Source organism: Hyla sarda, chromosome 6 (assembly GCF_029499605.1).
Source record: "Hyla sarda isolate aHylSar1 chromosome 6, aHylSar1.hap1, whole genome shotgun sequence".
NCBI lineage: Eukaryota > Metazoa > Chordata > Amphibia > Anura > Hylidae > Hyla > Hyla sarda.
This window is the reverse complement of record NC_079194.1, coordinates 58286201-58312439: the sequence shown is the minus strand read 5'-3', so window position 1 is coordinate 58312439 and position 26239 is coordinate 58286201. Positions and strand designations below refer to the sequence as shown.

The window sequence follows — 26239 nt, the reverse complement described above, 5'->3', positions numbered from 1 at the left end:
TCATTGACAACAAAACAACCAGCACGCGCTATTACAAGAGGAGTGGGCGGGGCTTTCAGAGCCTCCCAACCCTCACACCCTCACACACGCCTGGCGTCCAGGGAAGGAAAACCAAGCCTCGTTTTCAATCATCGTGCTTTGCCTATGGTTTTATGTGTCTGCGCAACGAGGCTAGGCACGCAAAGTGGAGGGGGGTAAGGAGGCTGACGTCATCACCAGCGGAGGGGCGGTGCGGGGAGGAACATGGCGTCGGTTTCGCCTGTGACAGGTTGTTGATTTCGGAAGGAAAGTGACAGGAGCAGCGAGAAGGCGAAGGCTTTCCCGGGCGGGGAGCGACGTATTGCTTTTACCAGTATGGAGAACATGGAGACGCTGACGGAACTCGGGGATGAGCTCACCCTGGGAGACATTGACGGTGAGGGGCACGAGCGAGGCGGTCACGTTTTACGATTTCTTAAAGGGAAACTCCACTTTTTTTAAATTATATATTTGAGGGGACATAGATGTCACATGTATGGTGTATGGGCGTCCCCGGGGGGTCCCCTCAAGTATATTATATTACTACTGTTGCAAAACTACAACTCTCATTATGCACTGACAGCCGAAGTCTTTCAGGGCATAATGGGAGTTGTAGTTCTGCAACTGCTACACAGCCTTGGGCGATGGTTCACAGTTTCACATTATGGGAGTTGTTGTTTTTTGCAGCCGCTGCACAACCTCAGGCTGGGAAACACTGTAAAATGGTCACAGATCTTGCGCTTATGAAATGATGGGAGTTGTAGTCGCCATTGTTTTTTGCAGCTGCTGCCCTGGCTAGTGGGAAACACTGCAGAATGGTCACAGATCTTGCTCTTATTGAATGATGGGAGTAGTTAGTAGTTGCCATCTGATGCTGTTTAAGGTTGTCAGGACATGATAGGAGTTGTGGTTTTTGCAGCCGCCACTTGGGTTAAGAGAAAACTCTGTGGAATGGTCAGATCTCTCTTCTTCATTGAATGTTGGGAGTTGTAGTCGCTAGTACTCTACGTCTGCCGCTGCTCTCCGATACCTATTAAGATATTCGGGGTGTACTTCCTGTTGTAAAATAGGAGTGTTGGGGACGACTTGTCAATGGGTGGTTTTTGATTTGGGAAGAAAAATGCACCAAAATACGCAGCACGTTTAAAAAAAAAAAGTTATATATATATATATATATATAATCATATTATTATGTATTGTAGATGCTCAAGTGTCAAGGGGTGTGTCCCCCTCATGCCAGACAGAACTATTTAATGCATCTGTCTTAACGCGACAAAAAAAAAAAAAAAAAAACATTTATGATGTGTGCTATGGTGTAAGAGAGGTGTGACCTTTGTTGCCTCCTTCTGGGTAAATTAATATTGTGTTGAAGTCGTATGTGGGCTGTATATATGGGCAGAGCACTGATGTGTACGGAAGCATACCCAACCGGCGCCAATTCATCTCGGTGGACTGGATGTAGTCTACTACAGTGTTTTCCAAACAGCGTTCCTCCAGCTGTTGCAAAACCATAACTCCCAGCATGCTGGGAGTTGTGGTTTTGCAACAGCTGGAGGCACACTGTTTGGAAAACACTGGTCTACTAGGGCACACGAGCAAACGATGTATACGATGATGTATATTGCCACATATCTGAGCTATGCCCGTTCATCTCAGTGAGTTATTGTGACAATAGGGGAGATTTACCAAAACCTGAGCAGAAGAGTGGTGCAGTTGCCCATAGCAACCGATCAGATTGCTTCTGTTATATTTCACAGGCATATTCAAAAGTTAAAGAAGCAATCTGGTTGCTATGGGCAACTGCACCACGCTTCCTCTACACAGGTTTTGATAAATCTCCTCCAACGTTCAGTCTGTTTCTACTGTTGTTTTATTTTTAATTTTTTTTGTTTTTTTTGTAGAACTCAAATGTGCCCTTCGCCTGCACTTTGGAGTCCCACAATAGTACAATATATGTTAGGAATGCACCATACATACATAATCACTACTAACTATGCTTGACCCATTGAGATGGATGGGTACGGCTCTGATATGTGGCATTATTCATCGGCATACCGGTCTGGCCATATGTCCCAGTAGGCTATGTTCGACCCATTGAGATGAATGGATATGGGTCAGATATGTGGCGGTATACATAAGAGTTTATATGAAACTAAAATGCTTCAGATCTGTTTTTCGATTTTCAATTTCCTATTGAGGTTAAAGGAGATATCCATTGGTGAACAACTTATCCCCTATCCAAGGTATAGGGGATAAGTTTCAGATCGCGGGGGGTCCGACCGCTGGGGCCCCCCGCGATCTCCTGTACGGGGCGCTGACAGCCCGCGGCATGGGGGCGTGTTGACCACCCCCCTCAATACAACTCTATGGCAGAGTCGGAGCGCTGCATTTGGCAATCTCTGGCTCTGCCATAGAGTTGTATAGAGGGGCGTGTCGGCCGCCGCTTTGTGCGAGCCTGGCCCCCGTACAGGAGATTGTGGGGGGGGCCCCAGCAGTCGGGCCCCCTGCAATCTCAAACTTATCCCCTATCCTTAGGATAGGGGATATGTTTTTCATCACTGGACTACCCCTTTAATTGAGAAAATCTGTAACAAATCCTCAGCAGTTCAGTCCATTGTGAACATGCCAATATAGTTTTTTTCTCAATAGGTTTCTCTGTTGGATTTACCCTGAAAATACTGACCAAATGCTGGCATGTGAATAGGGTTTAGACTGCACGGATAAATCTGGGTCATTGTTTTATCTTAAAGGGCACCCATTATAAGTAACATGTCAGAAGTTTTGCAGAATCGGAGTTCGGGGGGCTGAATCTTTCACTGATCACTAAAATGTTGGGGCAGAACTCTGCCCCCCAGGGATCATTCCTGATGGTCTCCTGCCTGGGAATACTAAGCATGGAAAGCCCTAATCTCAGTTTTATCTTGAAAAGTTTTGGCCGTGTAATATTTCTTAAAGGGTTATTCCAGGATTTTTTTTATTTGACTATGCTACGGGGGCTGTAAAGTTAGTGTAGTTCATAATATAGTGTCTGTACCTGTATGTGACGGTTTTCTCACAATTCTGTGATTTTTCACTCCAATATTTATTGGAGCTTGCTGTGCTGGGTCTCTTCATCCAATCACTGCAGGCTGCTCAGTAATACCCTCCTCTCTGTTTTCATACTGCAGTCTACAGGAGTGAGCACAGAGGAGTGCTAGTCCCGCCCTCACTTGCTGGACTTTGTCCCAGCCTGTGCGTCGGCTAGGACAAAGTTGATGCTGCAGCAGGACAGGATTAATGTTCTGGATGGTATGGAGACCCCTAGTGGTGTTTTTATTTTCTTATTTTTTTTTTTTTATTTTTATTTTTTTTTATAAGCCATGATTTCTATAAAAATAAAATTAAATTAAAAGTTATTAAGTACACTGCTCAAAAAAATAAAGGGAACACTTAAACAACACAATATAATTCCAAGTCAATCACACTTCTGTGAAATCACACTGTCCACTCAGGAAGCAACACTGATTGACAATCAATTTCACATGCTGTTGTGCAAATGGAACAGACAGCAGGTGGAAATTATAGGCAATTAGCAAGACACCCCCAATAAAGGAGTGGTTCTGCAGGTAGTGACCACAGACCGCTTCTCAGTTCCTATGCTTCCTTCCTGGCTGATGTTTTGGTCACTTTTGAATACTGGCGGTGCTTTCACTCTAGTGATAGCATGAGACAGAGTCTACAACCCACCCAAGTGGCTCCGGTAGTCCCATCCAGGATGGCACACCAATGCGAGCTGTGGCAAGAACGTTTGCTGTGTCTGTCAGCGTAGTGTCCAGAGCATGGAGGCACTACCAGGAGACAGGCCAGTACATCAGGAGACGTGGAGGAAGCCGTAGGAGGGCAACAACCCAGCAGCTGGACCGATACCTCCACCTTTGTGCAAGGAGGAGCAGGAGGAGCACAGCCAGAGCCCTGCAAAAGGACCTCCAGCAGGCCACAAATGTGTATGTTTCCACTCAAACGGTCAGAAACAGACTCCATGAGGGTGGTATGAGGGCCCAACGTCCACAGGTGGGGGTTGTGCTTACAGCCCAACACCGTGCAGGACGTTTGGCATTTGCCAGAGAACACCAAGATTGGCAAATTCGCCAATGGCACCCTTTGCTCTTCATAGATGAAAGCAGGTTCACACTGAGCAGATGTGACAGAGTCTGGAGATTCCGTGGAGAACGTTCTGCTGTCTACAACATCCTCCAGCATGACCGGGTTGGTGGTGGGTCAGTAATGGTGTGGGTTGGCATTTCTTTGGGGGGCCGCACTGCCCTCCATGTGCTTGCCAGAGGTAGCCTGACTGCCATTAGGTACCGATAGGAGATCCTCAGACCCCTTGTGAGACCATATGCTGGTGCGGTTGGCCCTGGGTTCCTCCTAATGCAAGACAATGCTAGACCTCATGTGGCTGGAGTGTGTCAGCAGTTCCTGCAAGAGGAAGGCATTGATGCTATAGACTGGCCCGCCCGTTCCCTAGACCTGAATCCGAGTGAGCACATCTGGGACATCATATCTCGCTCCATTCACCAATGCCACGTTGCACCACAGACTGTCCAGGAGTTAGCGGATGCTTTAGTCCATGTCTGGGAGGACATCCCTCAGGAGACCATTTGCCACCTCATCAGGAGCATGCCCAGGCGTTGTAGGGGAGGTCATACGGGCACATGGAGGCCACACACACTATGAGCCTCATTTTGACATTACATCAAAGTTGGATCAGCCTGTAGTGAGGTTTTCCACTTTGATTTTGAGTGTGACTCCATATCCAGACCTCCATGGGTTGATAAATTTGATCTCCATTGATAATTTTTGTGTGATTTTGTTGTCGGCACATTCAACTATATAAAGACGAAAGTATTTCATATGATTCATTCCTTCATTCAGATCTAGGATGTGTTATCTTGGTGATCCTTTAATTTTTTTAATTATATAAGAAATCTTGTAGCAGCACACAAGTAAAGTGAAAAAAATGGGGATTTATTCCATAAAAAGTGTTTTCACAGCAAGTGACGTTTCAACCAGGCTCTCCTAGTCTTTTTCAAGACAGCACATTCAACTCTGTAAAGACGAAAGTATTTCATACGATTAGTTCATTCATTCGGATCCAGGATGTGTTATCTTAGTGTTCCCTTTATTTTTTTGAGCAGTTTATATGAGAAAGGTTAATGTTTTGTCAAGATGTCCAACATATAAAAAGTTTTTTTAATCTGACAGTGTCCATTTAAATATTTTTAAAAATAAAGTCTAAAGGAACGACAAGCCTTCTTTACCATAAGAACTGTGAATTTATGGAACAGTCTAACTCAGGAACTGGTCACAGCAGGAACAGTTTAAAGCTTCAAAACAGGGTTAGATACATTCTTAAAACAAAATAACATTAAAGGGGGGGGGGGGGGGGTACTTCAGTGAAAATCTTAATCCTTCCAGTGCTTATCAGATGCTGAATATTACAGAGGAAGTTCTTTTCTTTTTACATTTCTTTTCTGTCTGACCACAGTGCTCTCTGCTAACATCTGTCTGTCTCAGGAACTGTCTAGAGTAGGAGCAAATCCCTATAGCAAACCTCTCCTGCTCTGGACAGTCCCTGACATGGAAAGAGGTGTTAGCAGAGAGCACTGCTGTGGTCAGACAGAAAAGAACAACTCCACTTCCTATGGAGCATACAGCAGCTGATAAGTACTGGAAGGATTAAGATTTCTAAATAGAAGTAATTTACATATCTGTTTAACTTTCTGGCACCAGCTGATTTAAAAAAAGATGTTTTTCACTGGAGTACCCCTTTAATTCTTACACAGAAATATAAAATCGCATCCCCCCCTTCCCTTCAATTCCTTGGTTAACCTTGATGGACATGTGTCTTTTTTTTCAACCATACTATTAATTATGTAACTATGTAAAGCAGCACATGTCTAGATACTTTAAATAACACCATATGGCAGATTCTTCTAACTAATTTAGATGGTATCAAAGTGTAATTTGCATGTGTGCGTTGATGCACAATTATATTTGTCTTAATTCTGGACATGTTTAGCTTCTTGTTGTATTTAGCACACTATATGACGTTGTAGTTGCACTTACTGTACTGTAATGATTATTTTCTGTAAAGTTCGTTTATGCTATTTAGGCCTTGACAGATTGCAGATAAGAAGCTTTTTGAGGTGAAGAGGAAGGATCAGATCAATGCCCTCAACAACCTAATTGAACTAAATGATGTCAACCAGCAGTACAAGATTATTGACATAATGCTAAAGGGGCTTTTCAAGGTGAGATTCTTTCCATGATACTGTTCCATGATATAGTATTCAGGCTTAAAGGAGTACTCCAAAAAGGAAACATATGTTTTCAAATCAACTGGTGACAGAAAGTTATGCAAATTTGTAAATTCTGTTTAAAAATCTTATCAGCTGCTGTATGTCCTGGAAGAAGTCATGTAGTCTTTTCAGTCAGACAGGGTGCTCTCTGCTGCCACCTCTTTCCGTGTCAGAAACTGTGTGCACTGTGATCAGACTGGAAAGGACTACACAACTTCCTCTGTAGCATACAGCAGCTGATGAGTACTGGAAAGCTTTAGATCTTTATATAGAAGTAATTAGAAAATCTGTATAATTTTTCTGTCACCATTTTTTTTTCCCTCTAGAGGACCCCTTTTAGGCAGTCATACCCCTCCAATAGCTGAATGCTTTTGCCCTTTCTATACACAAGTACGCTTGGTTAAGCTAAGCGTGCATGTGTTCTGTAGGTTAAAGGAGTTCTTTGCCCCTAGACATCTTATCCCCTATAAGATGTCTGATCGCGGGGGTCCCGCTGCTGGGGACCCCCGTGATCTCTCCTGCAGCCCCCCAGTCATTAGCTGCATGGAACAAAGCTTTGCTCCGTGGCTGATGACTCACAATAAAGGGGCCGGAGTATCGCAACGTCACGGCTCCGCCCCCTCAATGTAAGCCTATGGGAGGGAGCTGCAGGAAAAATCACAGGGGGACATCTTATCCCCTATACAAAGGATAGGATGTCTAGGGGCGGAGTACCTATTTAAGGTAAAAAAAAAATAAAAATAAAAAAAAGCTGCTGCCATATATGTCTAAGATAACCAGGAGTTGAAAGTCAACATGCCTGATCCTCCTTTTCCCTGAACTTATCTGTAGGGGAGAGTCAGCACACCTCCATATTCATAAGGTAGTCCCAGTCCTGCCAAAATTGCGGAGACTTTTAAGGGCTATCCAGCAATAGCGAAACATAGCTAATTTCTATTAAAAAAAATGTATGATTGTTTGTGGTTAACAATTTGGCTCTATTCACTTTAATGGAACTGAGCTGCTAAACCACAGCCATCCTGCAGACTAATGTGGTGCAGTTTTTGAAGAATTTTTTTTTATCTCCTTTCATGTTTGATGGTGGAAGTCTGATGTTCAGAACCTCCACCGATCAGATCATCGATCAGATCTGGTAAAGGTCACCAATTTCTATGCCCCCAACCTGCCACTCTGCCATTATACTGGATGGTAACAGTATTGTGATGATGCCCCTGTATAATTTGCCTAATGTTGGGTAATGTAGAAAGTAAACTTTTAGCATGCACTGTGTGTAAGTTACTGGTGAAGAGTCATCTGAGTTTAGTCATTCCGTCCAGTCCCTAAACACGCACTTCCCAGACTGATGTCCCAAAGGTGGCTTTTAACCAGGTATCATTGCCCCACAAATGCCTCCCATTGTGGAAATGCCTCCCATTGTGGCAGACTTACGCCATGTTTTTATAACAAGGATAGCTATTCATCTTATTGGCCACTAATCAATAGTACTTTTCCCCTGTAGCTTATTTTATTAGGAGCGGGACCTGAGCATCATGTGATCATTGTGAAAAGAGTTGTCTCTTATTTAGGTGATGGAGTAACCAACCATAGAAGAGCTGCTATAAAAGTAAACTTTCCCTTTAAGGGAGGTGATAGTGATGTCCGAAAGTTTTTTTTTTTTCAGCCAAGTGTCAAGAAGATGGGGCTGAGCTGCTTAAGTGCCACAATTTGGCACGCCTCCTCGCTTGCTCCCACCTCCTAGTCCCTCCTAGTTAGACATTCGAGGCTCTTTACATCAATCAAAGAGGGAGACGAGTGTGAACAAGAAACCATGCCAGGCACTTGGGCAGCTTGGCTCCACCATCGGCTTCAGGAATGGTAAAGTTTGCTTTTATACCCTAAGGATATGTTCACACTACAGAATATCCACACACGTAATTCTAATCAGGAATTCCTCTCAGAGATTCCGTCTGGTGGCCACTGCTGTATCAATTTCAGAAGCAGTTTTCTGCAGTGTGAATGGGACCGCGGAAGGCCCATGCACTCCAATGTTGAGTTTTATACAACGTAATTCCGGAGCACAATTCCACGCACGGAAGTTCCGTAGTATGATTCAATGGTGTCTCTTAGCAGGAAATACAGATTACCTTTAGCTTTGCACTATGATAATATTTTGTGTCGTACCAGGTGCTGGAGGACTCCCGAGCTGTTCTCATTGCAGCAGGAATACAGCCTGATGGTCCATTCCCCATAGATGAGAAGATTAAAGATGGTAAGATAGGTTAGATATAAAGTGCTACAAAGGAGAATTCACTGATATTTATATTATAAACAGTTCATCGTATGAAGCGTAAGCATTCTGATCATGTTTATGGGGTCAGCATCTTCTATAGAGCTGTTCTAGGCTATGTATGATGGGTGTATAGACTGCGAGGAGGGAGAAGTGCACATTGTATACTGCAGTACAATGTATTGTTGGTGTAAGATGTGTATGGCCATGCTGTGGATTAGAAACACATTATGCATATACAAGTATAAGCCTATTTATTTTAAATAATTGTTCCGCAACACTGGCAGATTTTTCTGGAAAGAAATAAGAATGCGGCTATTGTCAGCTTCATTTTCTGATTCTTGGCAGGTTTGTTGAGAAGGAAAAATGTCTGAAGGAGATCGGTCATTGGCAGAGTATGTGATGCGGCTGTTCAGATGAAGTGTTATAATGCTGGCTGTTAATACCTGCTTTATGTTGCAGCCTATTCACACACTGTGGAAAATTCCGCCTTCTTTGGTGATGTCGTCCTACGTTTTCCCAAGATCGTTCACCATTACTTTGATCGAAATTCCAATTGGAACAACCTGATTCGGTGGGGTATTGGCTTCTGTAATCTGAGTGGCATCTTTGATGACGGTCCTCACTCCCAGCTTCTTGGCCTGGTATGTCATAATCCAATATTTGTGTTAATATAAAGTTACATAGTTCTTAAAGGAAATCCGTCACCAGTGTCACCTGCACTAACCTGTCAGTACAGACAGGTAGTGCAGGTGACACTGATGACAACAGTACTTACCTTGTCCTGTTCTGTGCAGTCGTTTTCTGGTAATCTTCTCTGGTATCTTCAGTTCCGGGCCCGGCTTGGAGCATGGGCGGAGCTTAGTGATGTTACAGCTGCTGTTTGCTAGCAGCGGGACCCAGCAGAGAGCAGCAGCAGTGATGTCACTAAGCTCCGCCCATGCTCCAAGCCGGGCCTGGAGCTGAAGATAACGGAGAAGATTACCGGAGAACGACTGCATAGAACGGGACAAGGTAAGTACCGTTGTCATCTGTGTCCCCTGCACTACCTGTCCGTACCAACAGGTTAGTGCAGGTGACACTGTTGACGAATTTCCTTTTAAGGTTGAAAAAAGTTCAGAGTCCATAAAGTTCAACTGAATAACCCTATTTTGTCCCTACTGTCCTTATGAGGCCAATGCCAATTTCCCCATACCAGGGGAAAAATTCCTTCCCGACTCCAATATGGTGATCAGAATAAATCCCTGGATCAACGTTCTGTCCATATATATCTAATATCCATAACCTGTAATATTATTAGTCTCCAAAAATGCATCCAGGCCCTTTCTGATCTTTTTTTATAGAGTTCCCCATGACCACCTGATGTTCTAGTAAAGAACCCCTGTCTGTGCTCATATAGATGCAATGGTCAGGGGTCACATACTTTTAGTCATAGTGTTCACTATAAAAGCCACAGTACATGAAAACTGTAAACCTTTGTGTTGTGATCTTTACATTTTTAGTTTTTTATCCTGCATAATACTATTGCCTGATATTGTATAATGTGTTTTTTATATATCTAATTTTATGACAGCAAATTCCAGTGTAGTATAGGTGCAGTATATAGACAGAGCTTTATTAGCAGCGTATATTTTGGTTACATATAACTTCTTATTGCAGATGTCTCAGGAGTTGGGCATTAGTGAAAAGTCCCCCGATTATCGAAATCCCTTTAGGAGTGAAAATATGGAGGTAAGTTTACTTGGTTACCGTATATACTCGAGTATAAGCCGAGTTTTTCAGCACGATTTTTCGTGCTGAAAACACCCCCCTCGGCTTATACTCGAGTGAACTCCCCACCCGCAGTGGTCTTCAACCTGCGGACCTCCAGAGGTTTCAAAACTACTACTCCCAGCAAGCCCGGGCAGCCATCGGCTGTCCGGGCTTGCTGGGAGTTGTAGTTTTGAAACCTCTGGAGGTCCGCAGGTTGAAGACCACTGCGGCCTTCGACATCATCCAGCCCCCTCTCACCCCCTTTAGTTCTGTACAGTACTCTCCTCCGCGCTGGTCTGGTGCTGCAGGACTGTCAGGTGAGGAGGTCGTCCGGTGGGATAGTGGTTCCGGGCTGCTATCTTCACCGGGGAGGCCTCTTCTAAGCGCTTCGGGCCCGGCCCCAGAATAGTCACGTTACCTTGACGACGCAGAGGTACGTTCATTACCAACGTACTTCTGCGTCATCGTCAAGGCAACGCCTCTATTCTGGCCTGAAGCGCTTAGAAGAGGCCTCCTCACCGGACAGCCCTGCAGCACCAGACCAGCGCCGAGCGGAGGCGAGTACTGTACAGAACTAAAGGGGGTGAGAACTAAAGGGGGCTGGATGATGTCGAAGGCCGCAGTGGTCTTCAACCTGCGGACCTCCAGAGGTTTCAAAACTACAACTCCCAGCAAGCCCGGACAGCCGATGGCTGCCCGGGCTTGCTGGGAGTTGTAGTTTTGAAACCTCTGGAGGTCCGCAGGTTGAAGACCACTGAGGGCGGATGATGACAAGAGGATGATGAAGGGGGGGTGTGGGATGATGACAAGGGGATGATGAAGGGGGGTGGGGATGATAACAAGGGGATGATGAAGGGGGGTGTGGGATGATAAGGGGATGATGAAGGGGGTGGGGATGATGAAGGGGGGGTGGGATGATGACAAGGGGATGATGAAGGGGGTGTGTGGGATGATGACAAGGGGATGATGAAGGGGGGGTGTGGGATAAGGGGATGATGAAGGGGGTGTGTGGGATGATGACAAGGGGATGATGAAGGGGGTGTGGGATGATGACAAGGGGATGATGACAGGTGATGATGATGAGGGTCTAGATGATGACAGGGTAATGATGATGAGGATGTTAATGATGGGGGTCTGGATGATGACAGGGGGGGGATGATGTATTTCCCACCCTAGGCTTATAATCGAGTCAATAACTTTTCCTGGGATTTTGGGTTGAAATTAGGGGCCTCGGCTTATATTCGGGTCGGCTTATACTCGAGTATATACGGTATGTAGATTTTAAAGTACATCTATACTTTTGGATAAAAGTATTAAAGAGATTGGTTCCCTAAGGCTAAGTTTCCACTTGGTTTTTTTCTGGCAGTTTTTGGAATACTGCCACTGCAGTTTTTGAGCCAAAGTCTGAAGTGGATCCATAATGGAGGAGAAGTCCTTCCTTTATATGTCCTATTCCTTTTGAATACACTTCTGGCTTTGGCTGAAAAACTGCAGTGGCAGATATCCAAAAACTGCCAGAAAAAAACCAAGTGGAAACTTAGCCTAACTATAATCTGGTCACACATGGAAGGGGTTATCCAGGATAAGAAAAAAAAGAGCTGATTTCTTTAAAAAATAAAAAATAAAATAAAAAGCTACACCCCTGCCCTCAGTTGAGCTCATTGCAGCCCATAGAAGTGAATGAAGCCAAGTTGTTATACCACACACAACCTGAGCACTGGCGTGGTGCTGTTTTTGGAAAATATTAGTTCTGTCAATATATGCTGCTAATGTGCTGTGGATTTTAAATGGGAAATCTGCAATGAACCCAAAATTTTAAAATTGTTACAGATCTCCACAAAATTTGCAACTGTGGATTTCATTCATAAGTAAATACATTGCTCAAAAAAATAAAGGGAACACTTAAACAACACAATGTAACTCAAAGTCAATGACACTTCTGTGAAATCGCACTGTCCACTCAGGAAGCAACACTGATTGACAATCAATTTCACATGCTGTTGTGCAAATGGAACAGACAACAGGTGGAAATTATAGGCAATTAGCAAGACACCCCCAATAAAGGAGTGGTTCTGCAGGTGGTGACCACAGACCACTTTTCAGGTCCTATGCATCCTGGCTGATGTTTTGGTCACATTTGAATGCCGGTGGTGCTTTCACTCTAGTGGTAGTATGAGACGGAGTCTACAACCCACACAAGTGGCTCAGGTAGTGCAGCTCATCCAGGATGGCACATCAATGCAAGCTGTGGCAAGAAGGTTTGCTCTGTCTGTCAGTGTAGGGTCCAGAGCATGGAGGCGCTACCAGAAGACAGGCCAGTACATCAGGAGACGTGGATGAGGCCGTAGGAGGGCAACAACCCAGCAGCAGGATCGCTACCTCCGCCTTTGTGCAAGGAGGAGCAGGAGTACTGCCAGAGCCCTGCAAAATGACCTCCAGCAGGCCACAAATGTGCCTGTGTCCACTCAAATGGTCGGAAACAGACTCCATGAGGGTGGTATGAGAGCCTGACATCCACAGGTGGGGGTTGTGCTTACAGCCCAACACCGTGCATCAAGTTTGGCATTTGCCAGAGAACAACAAGATTGGCAAATTCACCACTGGCGCCCTGTGCTCTTCACAGATGAAAGCAGGTTCACACTGAGCACATGTGACAGAGTCTGGAGATGCCGTGGAGAACGTTCTGCTGCCTGCAACATCCTCCAGCATGACTGGTTTGGTGGTGGGTCAGTAATGGTGTGGGGTGGCATTTCTTTGGGTGGCCGCACAGCTCTCCATGTGCTTACCAGAGGTAGCCTGATTGCCATTAGGTACCGAGATGAGATCCTCAGACCCCTTGTGAGACCATATGCTGGTGTGGTTGGCCCTAGGTGCCTCTTAATGCAAGACAATGCTAGACCTCATGTGGCTGGAGTGTGTCAGCAGTTCCTGCAGGAGGAAGGCATTGATGCTATGGACTGGCCCGCCCGTTCCCCAGACCTGAATCCGATTGAACACATCTGGGACATCATGTCTCGCTCCATCCACCAACACCACGTTGCACCACAGACTGTCCAGGAGTTGGCGGATGCTTTAGTCCAGGTCTGGGAGGACATCCCTCAGGAGACCATGCGCCACCTCATCAGGAGCATACCCAGGTGTTGTAGGGAGGTTATACGGGCAAGTGGAGGCCACACACACTACTGAGCCTCATTTTGACTTGTTTTAAGGACATAACATCAAAGTTGGATCAGCCTGTAGTGTGGTTTTCCACTTTGATTTTGAGTGTGACTCCATATCCAGACCTCCATGGGTTGATAAATTTGATCTCCATTGATAATTTTTGTGTGATTTTGTTGTCAGCACATTCAACTATGTAAAGACGAAAGTATTTCATACGATTCGTTCCTTCATTCAGATCTAGGATGTGTTATCTTGGTGATCCTTTAATTTTTTTTAATTATATAAGAAATCTTGTAGCAGCACACAAGTAAAGTGAAAAAATGGGGATTTATTCCATAAAAAGTGTTTTCACAGCAAGCAACGTTTCAACCAGGCTCTCCTAGTCTTTTTCAAGACTAGGAGAGCCTGGTCGAAACGTCGCTTGCTGTGAAAACACTTTTTATGGAATAAATCCCCATTTTTTCACTTTACTTGTGTGCTGCTACAAGATTCCTTTTTTTTTTTTTTTTGTATACAAGTGGTGGGCTCTTGACCACAGCCCCAGAAGCTACGAGCACAAAACCTCTACCTGGCATTGTTCTGAGGGTCTATTCACACTGCGACCAGTACACTTCTATGGGATTCTGCACTCCCGTTGACACTCCGTAATTTCCGCTTGCTGAATTCCGCAAGCGGAAATTCCGAAAGGTCAACGGGAGTGCAGAATCCCATAGAAGTGTATTGGGCTTTCATTTGAGGCGGAATTGCCCTGGCGCAAATTCTGCTGTGTTAATAGACTCTAAGAATGGTTCCATTGGCAAATCATTTTCACATTTTCCATGCCTTAGATCAGTGTTTTTCAACCAGGTTGCCTCCAGCTGTTGCAAAACTTCAACTCCCAGCATGCTGGGAGTTGTAGTTTTGCAACAACTGGAGGCACCCTGGTTGAAAAACACTGCCTTAGAGGCACAAATCGCGGTGTAAACCAGGCCTTATAGAAAGTGTTTATAATTTTGCGTTAATAACTGTTAAGATGCCATTTTTTGGTGTATTAAATGTAATTGTGGGTGTCTTTTTCCTAGTTTTTACCCAATACAGATGCCTTTCAGAAAGCGATAAAAGAAGAGGAGAAACGAAGACGTAAGGAAGAGAAGCGGAAAGAAATCCGGAAAGGCCCTCGAATAACGCGCTCTCGGTCAGAATTATAACGGTGGGCCGAGGGTAACGTTGTGTGCGTATAGTGGAGAAAGCCTTACTGAACAATACACGTGCCAACATCATTCCGGTCTGAACCAAGATGTAACAAAAACTGTTCTAATGCTGGATACAGAAACACAAGTAGAAGATTGAACCATTGGGTCTATGGCTCTGAGCTCTTAATTCTTTTTGTAAAATATCAGAAAATGTGTTTGTGTTTTGTTTTTTGGGTTTCTCTTTATTTTTTTCTTATTTTATGTTTTTTTACGCTCGAGAAAATGTAACCTCTAAAACAGAATTAAGAGAGTTGTTTTGAAGAATGGTGCTGTGCTAAATGGTCGTGTTTTTAAAGGGATTTTTTTTTTTTATAGAATTTTTAGAAAGTTGAGATCTGGGGAAGGTCCGACACCCAGCACCTATTTAAAGAGATCACAGCGCAATGAGGCATTGCTACAGTAGAGAAAGTATGATGTGTGCGAATACAAACCTGATGTAAACAATAAGGGTCTATTCACACTACCCAAAAATTTTGAGTTCTGCTTTTCTATCCCTGGATAATCCCTTTAATTCTTAATTAGGCATGTTCACATGGCGGAAATATTGCGGAACGTCTGCCCGGGAAAACATGGACGGACATTCCACAAATAGAGCACTGACAAGATATTCCTGCGCTAGGACCGCTCTCAAAAAAACACGCCATCTCTATAGACAGCAATACATTTCCAAGCGGGTCCCGCCAAATAATGAACATTCTTTCGGCAGAGCCTGGGATCTGGAATGGTGCAGCAGAATCCTATTGAAAACAATGGAAGGCTGCTACAATGTAATTTCCGAGTGGATTTCTGGAGCACAATTCTGCTTGTAAAATACTTAGTGTGATTGGGTGCTAAATAGCCAATGGCAGGGGGTTAGAGTCGGACCCCCACTGATCTAAACCCGAGGATAGGTCAAGCCTGGATAACTCCTTTATCTGATGTCCATGGGGTCTAAAATCTGCCCAGAAGCCACCATGGGTCATTTTGTCAATTTGATACATAGCTGTACTTAGGGCGAAAATTGTGGTAAAACCCACAACAAAGCTGCTAAATGTGGACTCGCTCCAAGGGGGTCATTACCTGTTGCGGTTAAAGGGGTACTCCGCCCCTAGACATCCAAAGGATAGGGGATAAGATGTCAGATCGCCGGGGTCCCGCTGTTGGGGACCCCGTGGATCGCTGCTGCAGCACCCCGCTATCATTACTGCGCAGAGTGAGTTCGCTCTGCACGTAATGATGGGCGATACAGGGGCCGGAGCATCGTTACGTCACGGCTCCGCCCCTCATGACATCACGGCTTGCCCCCGTCAATACAAGTCTATGGGAGGGGGCGTGGCGGTCGTCACGCCCCCTGCCATAGACTTGCATTAAGGGGACGGGCCGTGATGTCATGAGGGGCGGAGCCGTGACGTAACGATGCTCCGACCCCTGTATCGCCCGTCATTACGCACAGAGCGAACTCGCTCTGCGCAGTAATGATAGCGGGGTGCTGCAGCAGCGATCCCCGGGGTCCCCAACAGCGGGACCCCGGCGATCTGACATCTTATCCCCTATCCTTTGGATAGGGGATAAGATGCCAGGGGCGGAGTACCCCTTTAAATCAGTTGTGAAAAGCCTCATATTTTTATTTATCTTTATTTTTTTTTACCGTGACCTATAATGAAACTGCAACATGTGAATAGACCCTTGAATTTCTTCTTTATCTATAAAAGTGATTATTCTGCCTTTGTCTGATACTTGAATTTCTGCTATTCCTTGCTGCTAATTTTAGCGGATTACTTGAATAATATTTCAGCCTTTAGCTGTCCGGGTTTTCTGGGAGCTTTTGTTTTGCAACAGCTGGAGGCACACAGGTTGGGAAACACTGGTCTAATGTGTATGGTGTGATGTTCATAGGAACCTGAAACTTTCATGCTGCCTACCAGGGTCCACCCTGATTGCCATAGGGACCACCCTGAGGACCTGTGGTTCAGGCAGCATGAAAGCCACCTGATCCTTTTGTCCCAAGGTAGATAACCCACAACCACAGTAGTCTAGCAGCGGCTTATTCTTCTCTTCCTATTAAGAACACACGGACATCTGGTTGAAACGATTGTGCACGTATATGAGAGTTTACTAGGAATAGCTGTCGACCGAAATGAACGCTCATCTGACAGCTGTACCGGTAGCTTAAAGGAGCACTCCGGTGGAAAACTTTTTTTTAAATCAACTTGTGCCAGAAAGTTATCTAGATTTGTAAATTCCTTCTATTAAAAAAATCTTAATCCTTCCAATACTTGTTAGTCGCTGTATACTACAGAGGAAATTCTTTTCTTTTTGGATTTCTTTTCTGTCTGACCACAATGCTCTCTGCTGACACCTCTGTCTATGTCAGGAACTGTCCAGAGCAGGAGAAAATCCCCATAGCAAACAAATGCTGCTCTGGACAGTTCCTGACATGGACAGAGGTGTCAGCAGAGAGCACTGTGGCCAGACAGAAAGGAAATCCAAAAAGAAAATAATTTCCTCTGTAGCATTCAGCAGCTAATAAGTACTGGAAGGATTAAGATTTTTCAAATTTACAAATCTGGTTAACTTTTTGGCACCAGTTGATTTATAAAAAAAAAATGTACCCCTTTAAGACTATAGGATAATAGTGTTTTCCAACCAGGGTACCTCCAGCTGTTGCAAAACTATAACTCCCAGCATGCCCGGACAGCCAAAGGTTGTCCGGGCATGCTGGGAGTTGTAGTTTTGCAACAGCTGGAGGCACTCTGGTTGGAAAACACTGGGATAATATGTAGACAATAAAAACAATGTGGCTCTTAAATCCTTCCCAGCAGCCTTGTCATTTTGAATTATTATATTTTTAGATCATTCTTCTACCAAGCTGCTATTTATTCCATTTTCTAATATTAACCCCTTAACAATTAACCATTAGATCTGGATCTGAATATAGAATCGGCCAGAATCTGCGTAAGATATTGAAAATCCTAATACTATATGCATCATATGTACCAATACATCTGATTTTATGTTCTGTAGCTACTCTATTTGAGGTTAATAGTTGTCTCCTATCACTGTTGTTTGCTCTCCTGTGTGCCTTCTTGACATGGGCTAAAGGGTAACCCCTTTCTCTAAACCTCCTGGATAACTCTCCAGATTCCGCCTCAAAGGTTTCTTGAGTAGAGCAGTTACGATTCGCCCTTAGGAACTGCCCTACAGGGATGCTTCTTCTCAGAGTGACAGGGTGCCAGCTTTGCCAGTGTAAGAAATTATTCGTCGATGTAGGTTTGCGAAAAACTTTTGTTTGAATCGTGTTAGTCTCATCAATCATAATAGTAAGATCTAAAAAATTAATTAGTCTACCCCCAAACTCTGAAGTGAAATGCATACCAATATCATTGTGATTAAGAGCTTCTAAGAAGGATGTGAATAAGGTGCTCCCCCCATCCCACAAAATCAACACATCATCAATAAATCTACCCCAAAATATAATGTGACTAGTGTAGTGCTCAAAATCATCAGAGAAAACAAACTCACTCTTCCACCACCCTAAAAAAAGATTAGCATAATTTGGTGCACAAGTGGACCCCATAGCGGTGCCTTGTGTCTGGAAAAAGAAGGCATCATCAAATAAGAAGTAATTATGTGTCAAAACAAATGTGAGTAAATCAATGACAAATTCATTATGTGTCTTAAAGTGAATACTGCGTGTATTAAGAAATTTCTTTACGCCGTGATCCCCAAATCGTGCCTAATATTAGTGTAAAGACTTTCAACGTCTATACTCGCTAACATGGTGGAATCAGTGACTGTTAAATCTTGTAATTTAGTGACAGTGTCCTTAGTGTCCTTAAGATAAGATGGTAGAGAGGTGACTAATGGTACTAAAAACTGGTCTACATAGATGCTGGCACCCTGTGTAAGATTATCATTCCCCGAGATTATCGGTCGTCCTCTGAGTGGCTGTGTATTCTTATGCGTCTTCGGCAGAGAATAGAAGGTCGCAATTGTAGGATTTGAATTATATATGAAATTATATTCATCCATAGAAATTAGACTACTCTCTTTCGCTGAGGTCAAGAGGGATTTCAATTCCCTGAGGAAAGGAATTGTGGGGTCTGTTTTTAGTCTCCGATATTTAGTGTGAAGCCTCGGACAAAGGCGGTAATGTGGTTCTTTTGGATAGGAGTGAATACATCCGTATGTGTCTGGCTTTGTTAGAGGATCACACTAAATATCGGAGACTAAAAACAGACCCCACAGTTCCTTTCCTCAGGGAATTGAAATCCCTCTTGACCTCAGCGAAAGAGAGTAGTCTAATTTCTATGGATGAATATAATTTCATATATAATTCAAATCCTACAATTGCGACCTTCTATTCTCTGCCGAAGACGCATAAGAATCCACAGCCACTCAGAGGACGACCGATAATCTCGGGGAATGATAATCTTACACAGGGTGCCAGCATCTATGTAGACCAGTTTTTAGCACCATTAGTCACCTCTCTACCATCTTATCTTAAGGACACTAAGGACACTGTCACTAAATTACAAGATTTAACAGTCACTGATTCCACCATGTTAGCGAGTATAGACGTTGAAAGTCTTTACACTAATATTAGGCACGATTTGGGGATCACGGCGGTAAAGAAATTTCTTAATACACGCAGTATTCACTTTAAGACACATAATGAATTTGTCATTGATTTACTCACATTTGTTTTGACACATAATTACTTCTTATTTGATGATGCCTTCTTTTTCCAGACACAAGGCACCGCTATGGGGTCCACTTGTGCACCAAATTATGCTAATCTTTTTTTAGGGTGGTGGGAGAGTGAGTTTGTTTTCTCTGATGATTTTGAGCACTACACTAGTCACATTATATTTTGGGGTAGATATATTGATGATGTGTTGATTTTGTGGGATGGGGGGAGCACCTTATTCACATCCTTCTTAGAAGCTCTTAATCACAATGATATTGGTATGCATTTCACTTCAGAGTTTGGGGGTAGACTAATTAATTTTTTAGATCTTACTATTATGATTGATGAGACTAACACGATTCAAACAAAAGTTTTTCGCAAACCTACATCGACGAATAATTTCTTACACTGGCAAAGCTGGCACCCTGTCACTCTGAGAAGAAGCATCCCTGTAGGGCAGTTCCTAAGGGCGAAGCGTAACTGCTCTACTCAAGAAACCTTTGAGGCGGAATCTGGAGAGTTATCCCGGAGGTTTAGAGCAAGGGGTTACCCTTTAGCCCATGTCAAGAAGGCACACAGGAGAGCAAACAACAGTGATAGGAGACAACTATTAACCTCAAATAGAGTAGCTACAGAACATAAAATCAGATGTATTGGTACATATGATGCATATAGTACTAGGATTTTCAATATCTTACGCAGATTCTGGCCGATTCTATATTCAGATCCAGATCTAAGAGGATTTGTAGGGGTTAGACCACAAGTAACCTTTAGGAGAGGATCCAATATTAAGGACATTTTAGTCCGGAGTCATTTACCCTCATTGGAGGAGACCCATAATAGACCTCGGATGGGGGTTACAGGATCTTTTCCATGTGGCCATTGTAGTTTCTGCAAATACTTACCCAAGACTCAAGAGTTCTCTAATCCACTTGATGGACATCAATATCAGATTAGACAATTTATTAACTGTTCAAGTAAAAACATCATTTATGCAGCTCGCTGTAATTGACACAAACTCTATGTCGGTAAGACAACACAAGAATTTAGGAGGAGAATCTCCAAACACCTGAGTACTATACGTACAAACAGTGATACGCCACTTGCTAGACACATGAGGGCAGTTCATGGTCAGAATGTATTTGAGATCGAATTTTGGGGTATTTGTCAGAAACAACTGGGCTCACGTAGAGGCAATATAGATAAAATATTGCTACAAGAAGAATCCAGATGGATCTACAGACTGGGAACACGTAGTCCCTATGGCCTTAATGAAGGCTTCTCCTTCGCGGCATTTTTATGAGTAGAAATGGTACAATCCTAATAATTCTTTCATTTATAGTTGGCAATGGTATCATTCTGGGCCAATTCAACTATCATATCTATTATTTTTTTGATCGATATATAACTAATGCGTTCCCCCATTCTTTCATTGGTTTTGGCATAAAACGTGTATATATGGATAGACATATAACTAACCCATAAAAAGATAGAAGACAACTAAATAGATTGTTTTAAGTGCAAGTGTATAGATTAATAAATAAATAAATAATTAATTATAAGCCATCTAGGGTTAAACTATACCACCACTTCATCAATAGTGGGAATTAATTGTTAATACACTTGTTAGATATACAACTATAGAGATTAGAGTGTACAGCTAAATGATTATATGGGTTGTCTATTATAGATCCCTATAAGTCTCCTTCATCTAATATCTTAATCCTAATATATAGATTAAGAGATCCTTGTGATCTATATATGTCACCATTACTGGGTAGATAACGTTCTATCAGCCAGATTCTAAGTCCGTGCAGATGCGCATTGACATTCTGAGTTACGGACATGGGTCTAAGTCCGCGCGCATGCGCGAGTCATCACAGCGCTGATCGCGCATTGAACAGTGAGCCCGGAGATAGGGCGCATGCGCGATCTACGTAACGGAACATGTAAACAAAAGGAAATTACGGGTAAGTGCGGCGACCCATGAATGTCATTAACAAGCGCCGGAAGTTATCCTTTAACCCCAGTGACCTGCAATAAACGGTCAAGTGATAGGTGGCATAGGAACAGGTAAGTTCATGTGTGATCATGATTGGCTCTAAGGTATGGGGAGTGTCCAGAGGACGTTATAAAAGGAAGCACTTGCATATACACGTGGCCATTTATCTCTTAACCCCTGAGGACGTGGGTCATACCACGAAACATGTAGGGGAGACAGATTGATTACATTTTATTTGCAGCACTTTCCCCAATCGACAGTGGTCTGCAGCCACTGTCAAGTACATATTACTGTGAACTCCAGATAGGAGATGTTACACTAGTTGAGGGAATAGCCTGCTAATTTTATTCACTAGAGGGGACTTTTTTAATAATAGTGAAATAAAAGTGAAGTTTTATATTTACAGTTAGGGAGGGAATTTTCAATAAGGGTTTTTTACCCCGTCACCTTGGTGACTGGGGTTTTGAGGTTTTTCTTGGTTTATTTAACCCCTTTTCCCGCCCTGGGCATTAAAGTTTTTGTTTACTTTTGGAAGACACCAGAGGGGTTCAAAGTTCAGCAGCAATTTTACAATTTTTCACAAAATTTTCAAACTCGCTATTTTTCATGGACCAGTTCAGGTTTGAAGTGGATTTGAAGGGTCTTCATATAAGAAATACCCCATAAAAGACCCCATTATAAAAACTACACCCCCCAAAGTATTCAAAATGACATTCAGTCAGCGTTTTAACCCTTTAGGTGTTTCACAGGAAAAGCAGCAAAGTGAAGGAGAAAATTCAAAATCTTCATTTTTTACACTTGCATGTTCTTGTAGACCCAATTTTTGAATTTTTACAAGGGGTAAAAGGATAACATTTATACTTGATTTTGTAGCCCAATTTCTCTCGAGTAAGGACATACCTCATATGTCTATGTAAATTGTTCGGCGGGCGCAGTAGAGGGCTCAGAAGCGAAGGAGCGACAAGGGGATTTTGGAGAGTACGTTTTTCTGAAATGGTTTTTTGGGGGCATGTTGCATTTAGGAAGCCCCTATGGTGCCAAAACAGCAAAAAAAAAAAAAACATGGCATACCATTTTGGAAACTAGACCCCTTGAGGAACGTAACAAGGAATAAAGTGAGCCTTAATACCCCACAGGTGTTTCATGACTTTTGCATATGTAAAAAAAAAAAATTTTCACTAAAATGTGTGTTTCCCTCCAAATTTCACATTTTTGCAAGGGTTAATAGCAGAAAATACCCCCCAAAATTTGTAACCCCATCTCTTCTGAGTATGGAGGTACCCCATAAGTTGACCTGAAGTGCATTACGGGCGAACTACAATGCTCAGAAGAGAAGGAGTCATATTTGGCTTTTTGAGAGCAAATTTTGTTCGGGGGGCATGTCGCATTTAGGAAGCCCCTATGGTGCCAGGACAGCAAAAAAAAAAAACGACATGGCATACCATTTTGGAAACTAGACTCCTTGGGGAACGTAACAAGGGATAAAGTGAACCTTAATACCCCACAGGTGTTTCACGACTTTTGCATATGTAAAAAAAATAATTTTTTTTTACCAAAAATGCTTGGTTTAGCAAAAATGTTACATTTTTAAAAAAGGTAATAGCAGAAAATACCCCCCAAAATTTGAAGCCCAATTTCTCCCGATTCAGAAAACACCCAATATGGGGATGAAAAGTGCTCTGCTGGCGCACTACAGGTCTCAGAAGAGAAGGAGTCACATTTGGCTTTTTGGAAGCAAATTTTGCTCTGGGGCCATGCCGCATTTAGGAAGCACCTATGGTGCCAGGACAGAAAAAAAAAACCACATGGCATACCATTTTGGAAACTAGACCCCTTGGGGAACGTAACAAGGGGTAAAGTGAACCTTAATACCCCACAGGTGTTTCACGACTTTTGCATATGTAAAAAAAAATACAATTTTTTACACTAAAATGCTTGTTTTCCCCCAAATTTTACATTTTTACAAGGGATAATAGCAGAAAATACCCCCCAAAATTTGTAACCCCATCTCTTCTGAGTATGGAAATACCCAATAAGTGGACGTGAAGTGCACTGGGGACGAACTACAATGCTCAGAAGAGGAGCATCATTGAGCTTTTGGAGAGAGAATTTGGCCATGTGCATTTCCAAAGCCCCCCCCCCGTGGTGCCAGAACAGTGGATCCCCCCACATGTGACCCCATTTTTAAAACTACACCCCTCACGGAATGTAATAAGGGGTGCAGGGAGAATTTACACCCCACTGGCATTTGACGGATCTTTGGAACAGTGGGCTGTGCAAATTAAAAATTTTATTTTTCATTTTCACAGACCCCTGTTTCAAAGATCTGTCAGACACCTGTGAGGTGTAAATGCTCACTGTACCCCTTGTTACATTCCGTTAGGGGTGTAGTTTCCAAAATGGGGTCACATGTGGGTATTTATTGTTTTGCACTTATGTCAGAACCGCTGTAAAATCAGCCACCCCTGTGCAAATCACCAATTTAGACCTCAAATTTACATGGTGCACTCTCCCTTCTGAGCCTTGTTGTGCGCCCCCCTAACACTTTGCGCCCACATATGGGGTATCTCCGTCCTCAGGAGAAATTGCGTTACAAATTTTGGAGGTTTTTTTTCTTTTACCGCTTGTGAAATTTTAAAGTATGGGGCAACACCAGTATGTTAGTGTACAAAAATGTTTTTTTTTTTACACTAACATGCTGGTGTAGACCCCAACTTTACCTTTTCATAAGGGGTAAAAGGAGAAAAAGCCCCCCAAAATTTGTTAGGCAATTTCTCCCGAGTACGGCGATACCCCATATGTGGCCGTAAACTGTTGCCTTCAAAATACGCCAGGGCTCCGAAGTGAGAGAGCGCCATGTGCATTTGAGGCCTAAATTAGGGATTTGCATAGGGGTGGACATAGGGGTATTCTACACCAGTGATTCTCAAACAGGGTGCCTCCAGCTGTTGCTAAACTCCCAGCATGCTTGGACAGTCAATGGCTGTCCGGAAATGCTGGGAGTTTTTGTTTTGCAACAGCTGGAGGCTCCGTTTTGAAAACACTGCTGTAGGATACGTTTTTCATTTTTATTGGGGGGGAAGGGGTGGTGGTGGTGGGGGGGGGCAGTGTACGTGTGTATATGTAGTGTTTTACTCTTTATTTTATGTTAGTGTAGTGTAGTGTTTTTAGGTTACATTCACACTGACGGCGGATTACACTGAGTCTCCCGCTAGGAGTTTGAGCTGCGGCTGCTGCAGCTCAAACCTGAAGCAGGGAATTCACTGTAATCCGTCGCCAGTGTGAATGTAACCTGTACATTCACATGGGAGGGGGGGGGGGGGAACTACAACTCCCAGCATGCACTGACAGAACGTGCATGCTGGGAGTTGTAGTTTTGCAACCGCTGGAGGCACACTGGTTGGAAAATACTGAGTTAGGTAATAGAACCTATTACCTAACTCGGTATTTCCCAACCAGTGTGCCTCCAGCTGTTGCAGAACTACAACTCTCAGCATGTACTGATTGACAAAGGGAATGCTGGGAGATGTAGTTATGCAACAGCTGGAGGCACGCAAGTACAACTCCCAGCATGCCAAGACAGCCATTTGCTGTTCCTGAATGCTGGGAGTTGTAGTTTTGCAAGATTTAGAGGGGTTCAGGCTGGAGATCACTGACAGTGGTCTCTAAACTGTAGCCCTCCAGATGTTGCAAAACTACAAATCTCAGCATGCTAAGACAGCAAACTGCTGTCTGGGCATGCTGGGAGTTGTAGTTTTGTAATATCTGGAGGGCTACAGTTTAGAGACCACTGTCAGTGATCTCTAGCCTGAACCCCTCTAAATATTGCAAAACTACAACTCCCAGCATGCCAACACAGCAAACAGCTGTCAAGGCATGGTGGGAGTTGTAGTTTTGCAACATCTGGAGGGCGACAGTTTAGAGACCACTCTCTAAACTGTCGCCCTGCAGATGTTGCTAGGCAACAGACTCTGGACACGCGGCGTCATACTTACCTCCACCGCCGCCGTAATCGCAGCCGCCGCCGCCGCCGGGTAAGTGATCGCCGCCGCCGCCGCCGCTATTACACGGTTCCCCCCGCTGTGCCCGGACACCGATGAGTGGGCATAGCGGGGGGAACCAAACTTTAACCCCCCCGCCCCCAGTCTGCTATTGGTCGGCTGCTCCGCCGATCAATAGCAGGGATAGGAGGGGTGGCAACCCTGCCACCTCACTCCTATCTCTTCAAGGGGGATCGAGGGTGTCTTGGACACCCTCGATCCCCCTTATTTTATCGCGGCGCCGCCGTTGATGGGCAGGGGGAGAGCGCTCCCCCTGCAAACACCGTAGATGCCGTGATCAGAACTGATCACGGCATCTATGGGGTTAATGCTGCCGGGACCGGTGCGATCGCGGCCCCGGCAGCTGCGGTGGGACTCCGGCTGTGATTGACAGCTGAGTCCCACCCGCGATCTCCTGCGCTGCCCGCGGCAGAGCAGGAGATCGCTTGGACGTATGCATACGTCCATTTGCACGAACGTGTAATTCGCCTGGACGTATGCATACGTCCAATAGCGGGAAGGGGTTAAAGGGGTATTCCAGGCGAAAACTTTTTTTTTATATATCAACTGGCTCCGGAAAGTTAAACAGATTTGTAAATTACTTCTATTAAAAAATCTTAATCCTTCCAATAGTTATTAGCTTCTGAAGTTGAGTTGCTGTTTTCTGTCTAACTGCTTTCTGATGACTCACGTCCCGGGAGCTGTGCAGTTCCTATGGGGATATTCTCCCATCATGCACAGCTCCCGAGACGTGACA

The 26239-nt window shown here is 43.9% G+C and overlaps 1 protein-coding gene across 3 annotated transcripts; it reads left to right on the top strand.

Moving 5' to 3' along the window:
- The first annotated feature begins 221 nt into the window (after positions 1-221).
- LOC130275630 (coiled-coil domain-containing protein 134) lies at positions 222-14926 on the top strand. 3 transcript variants are annotated; one of them, XM_056523830.1, is made up of 6 exons: positions 222-415; positions 6183-6311; positions 8523-8607; positions 9088-9269; positions 10285-10356; positions 14601-14926. In XM_056523830.1, the coding sequence occupies exons 1-6, from the start codon at positions 389-391 to the stop codon at positions 14724-14726; spliced, it is 621 nt and encodes a 206-aa protein (XP_056379805.1). In that variant the 5' UTR covers positions 222-388; the 3' UTR covers positions 14727-14926. The 3 variants fall into 3 exon arrangements, with proteins under 3 accessions (XP_056379805.1, XP_056379806.1, XP_056379807.1); XM_056523831.1 differs by having other exon boundaries at positions 256-415; positions 6173-6311; XM_056523832.1 differs by having other exon boundaries at positions 279-415; positions 6155-6311.
- The last annotated feature ends 11313 nt before the right edge of the window (positions 14927-26239 follow it).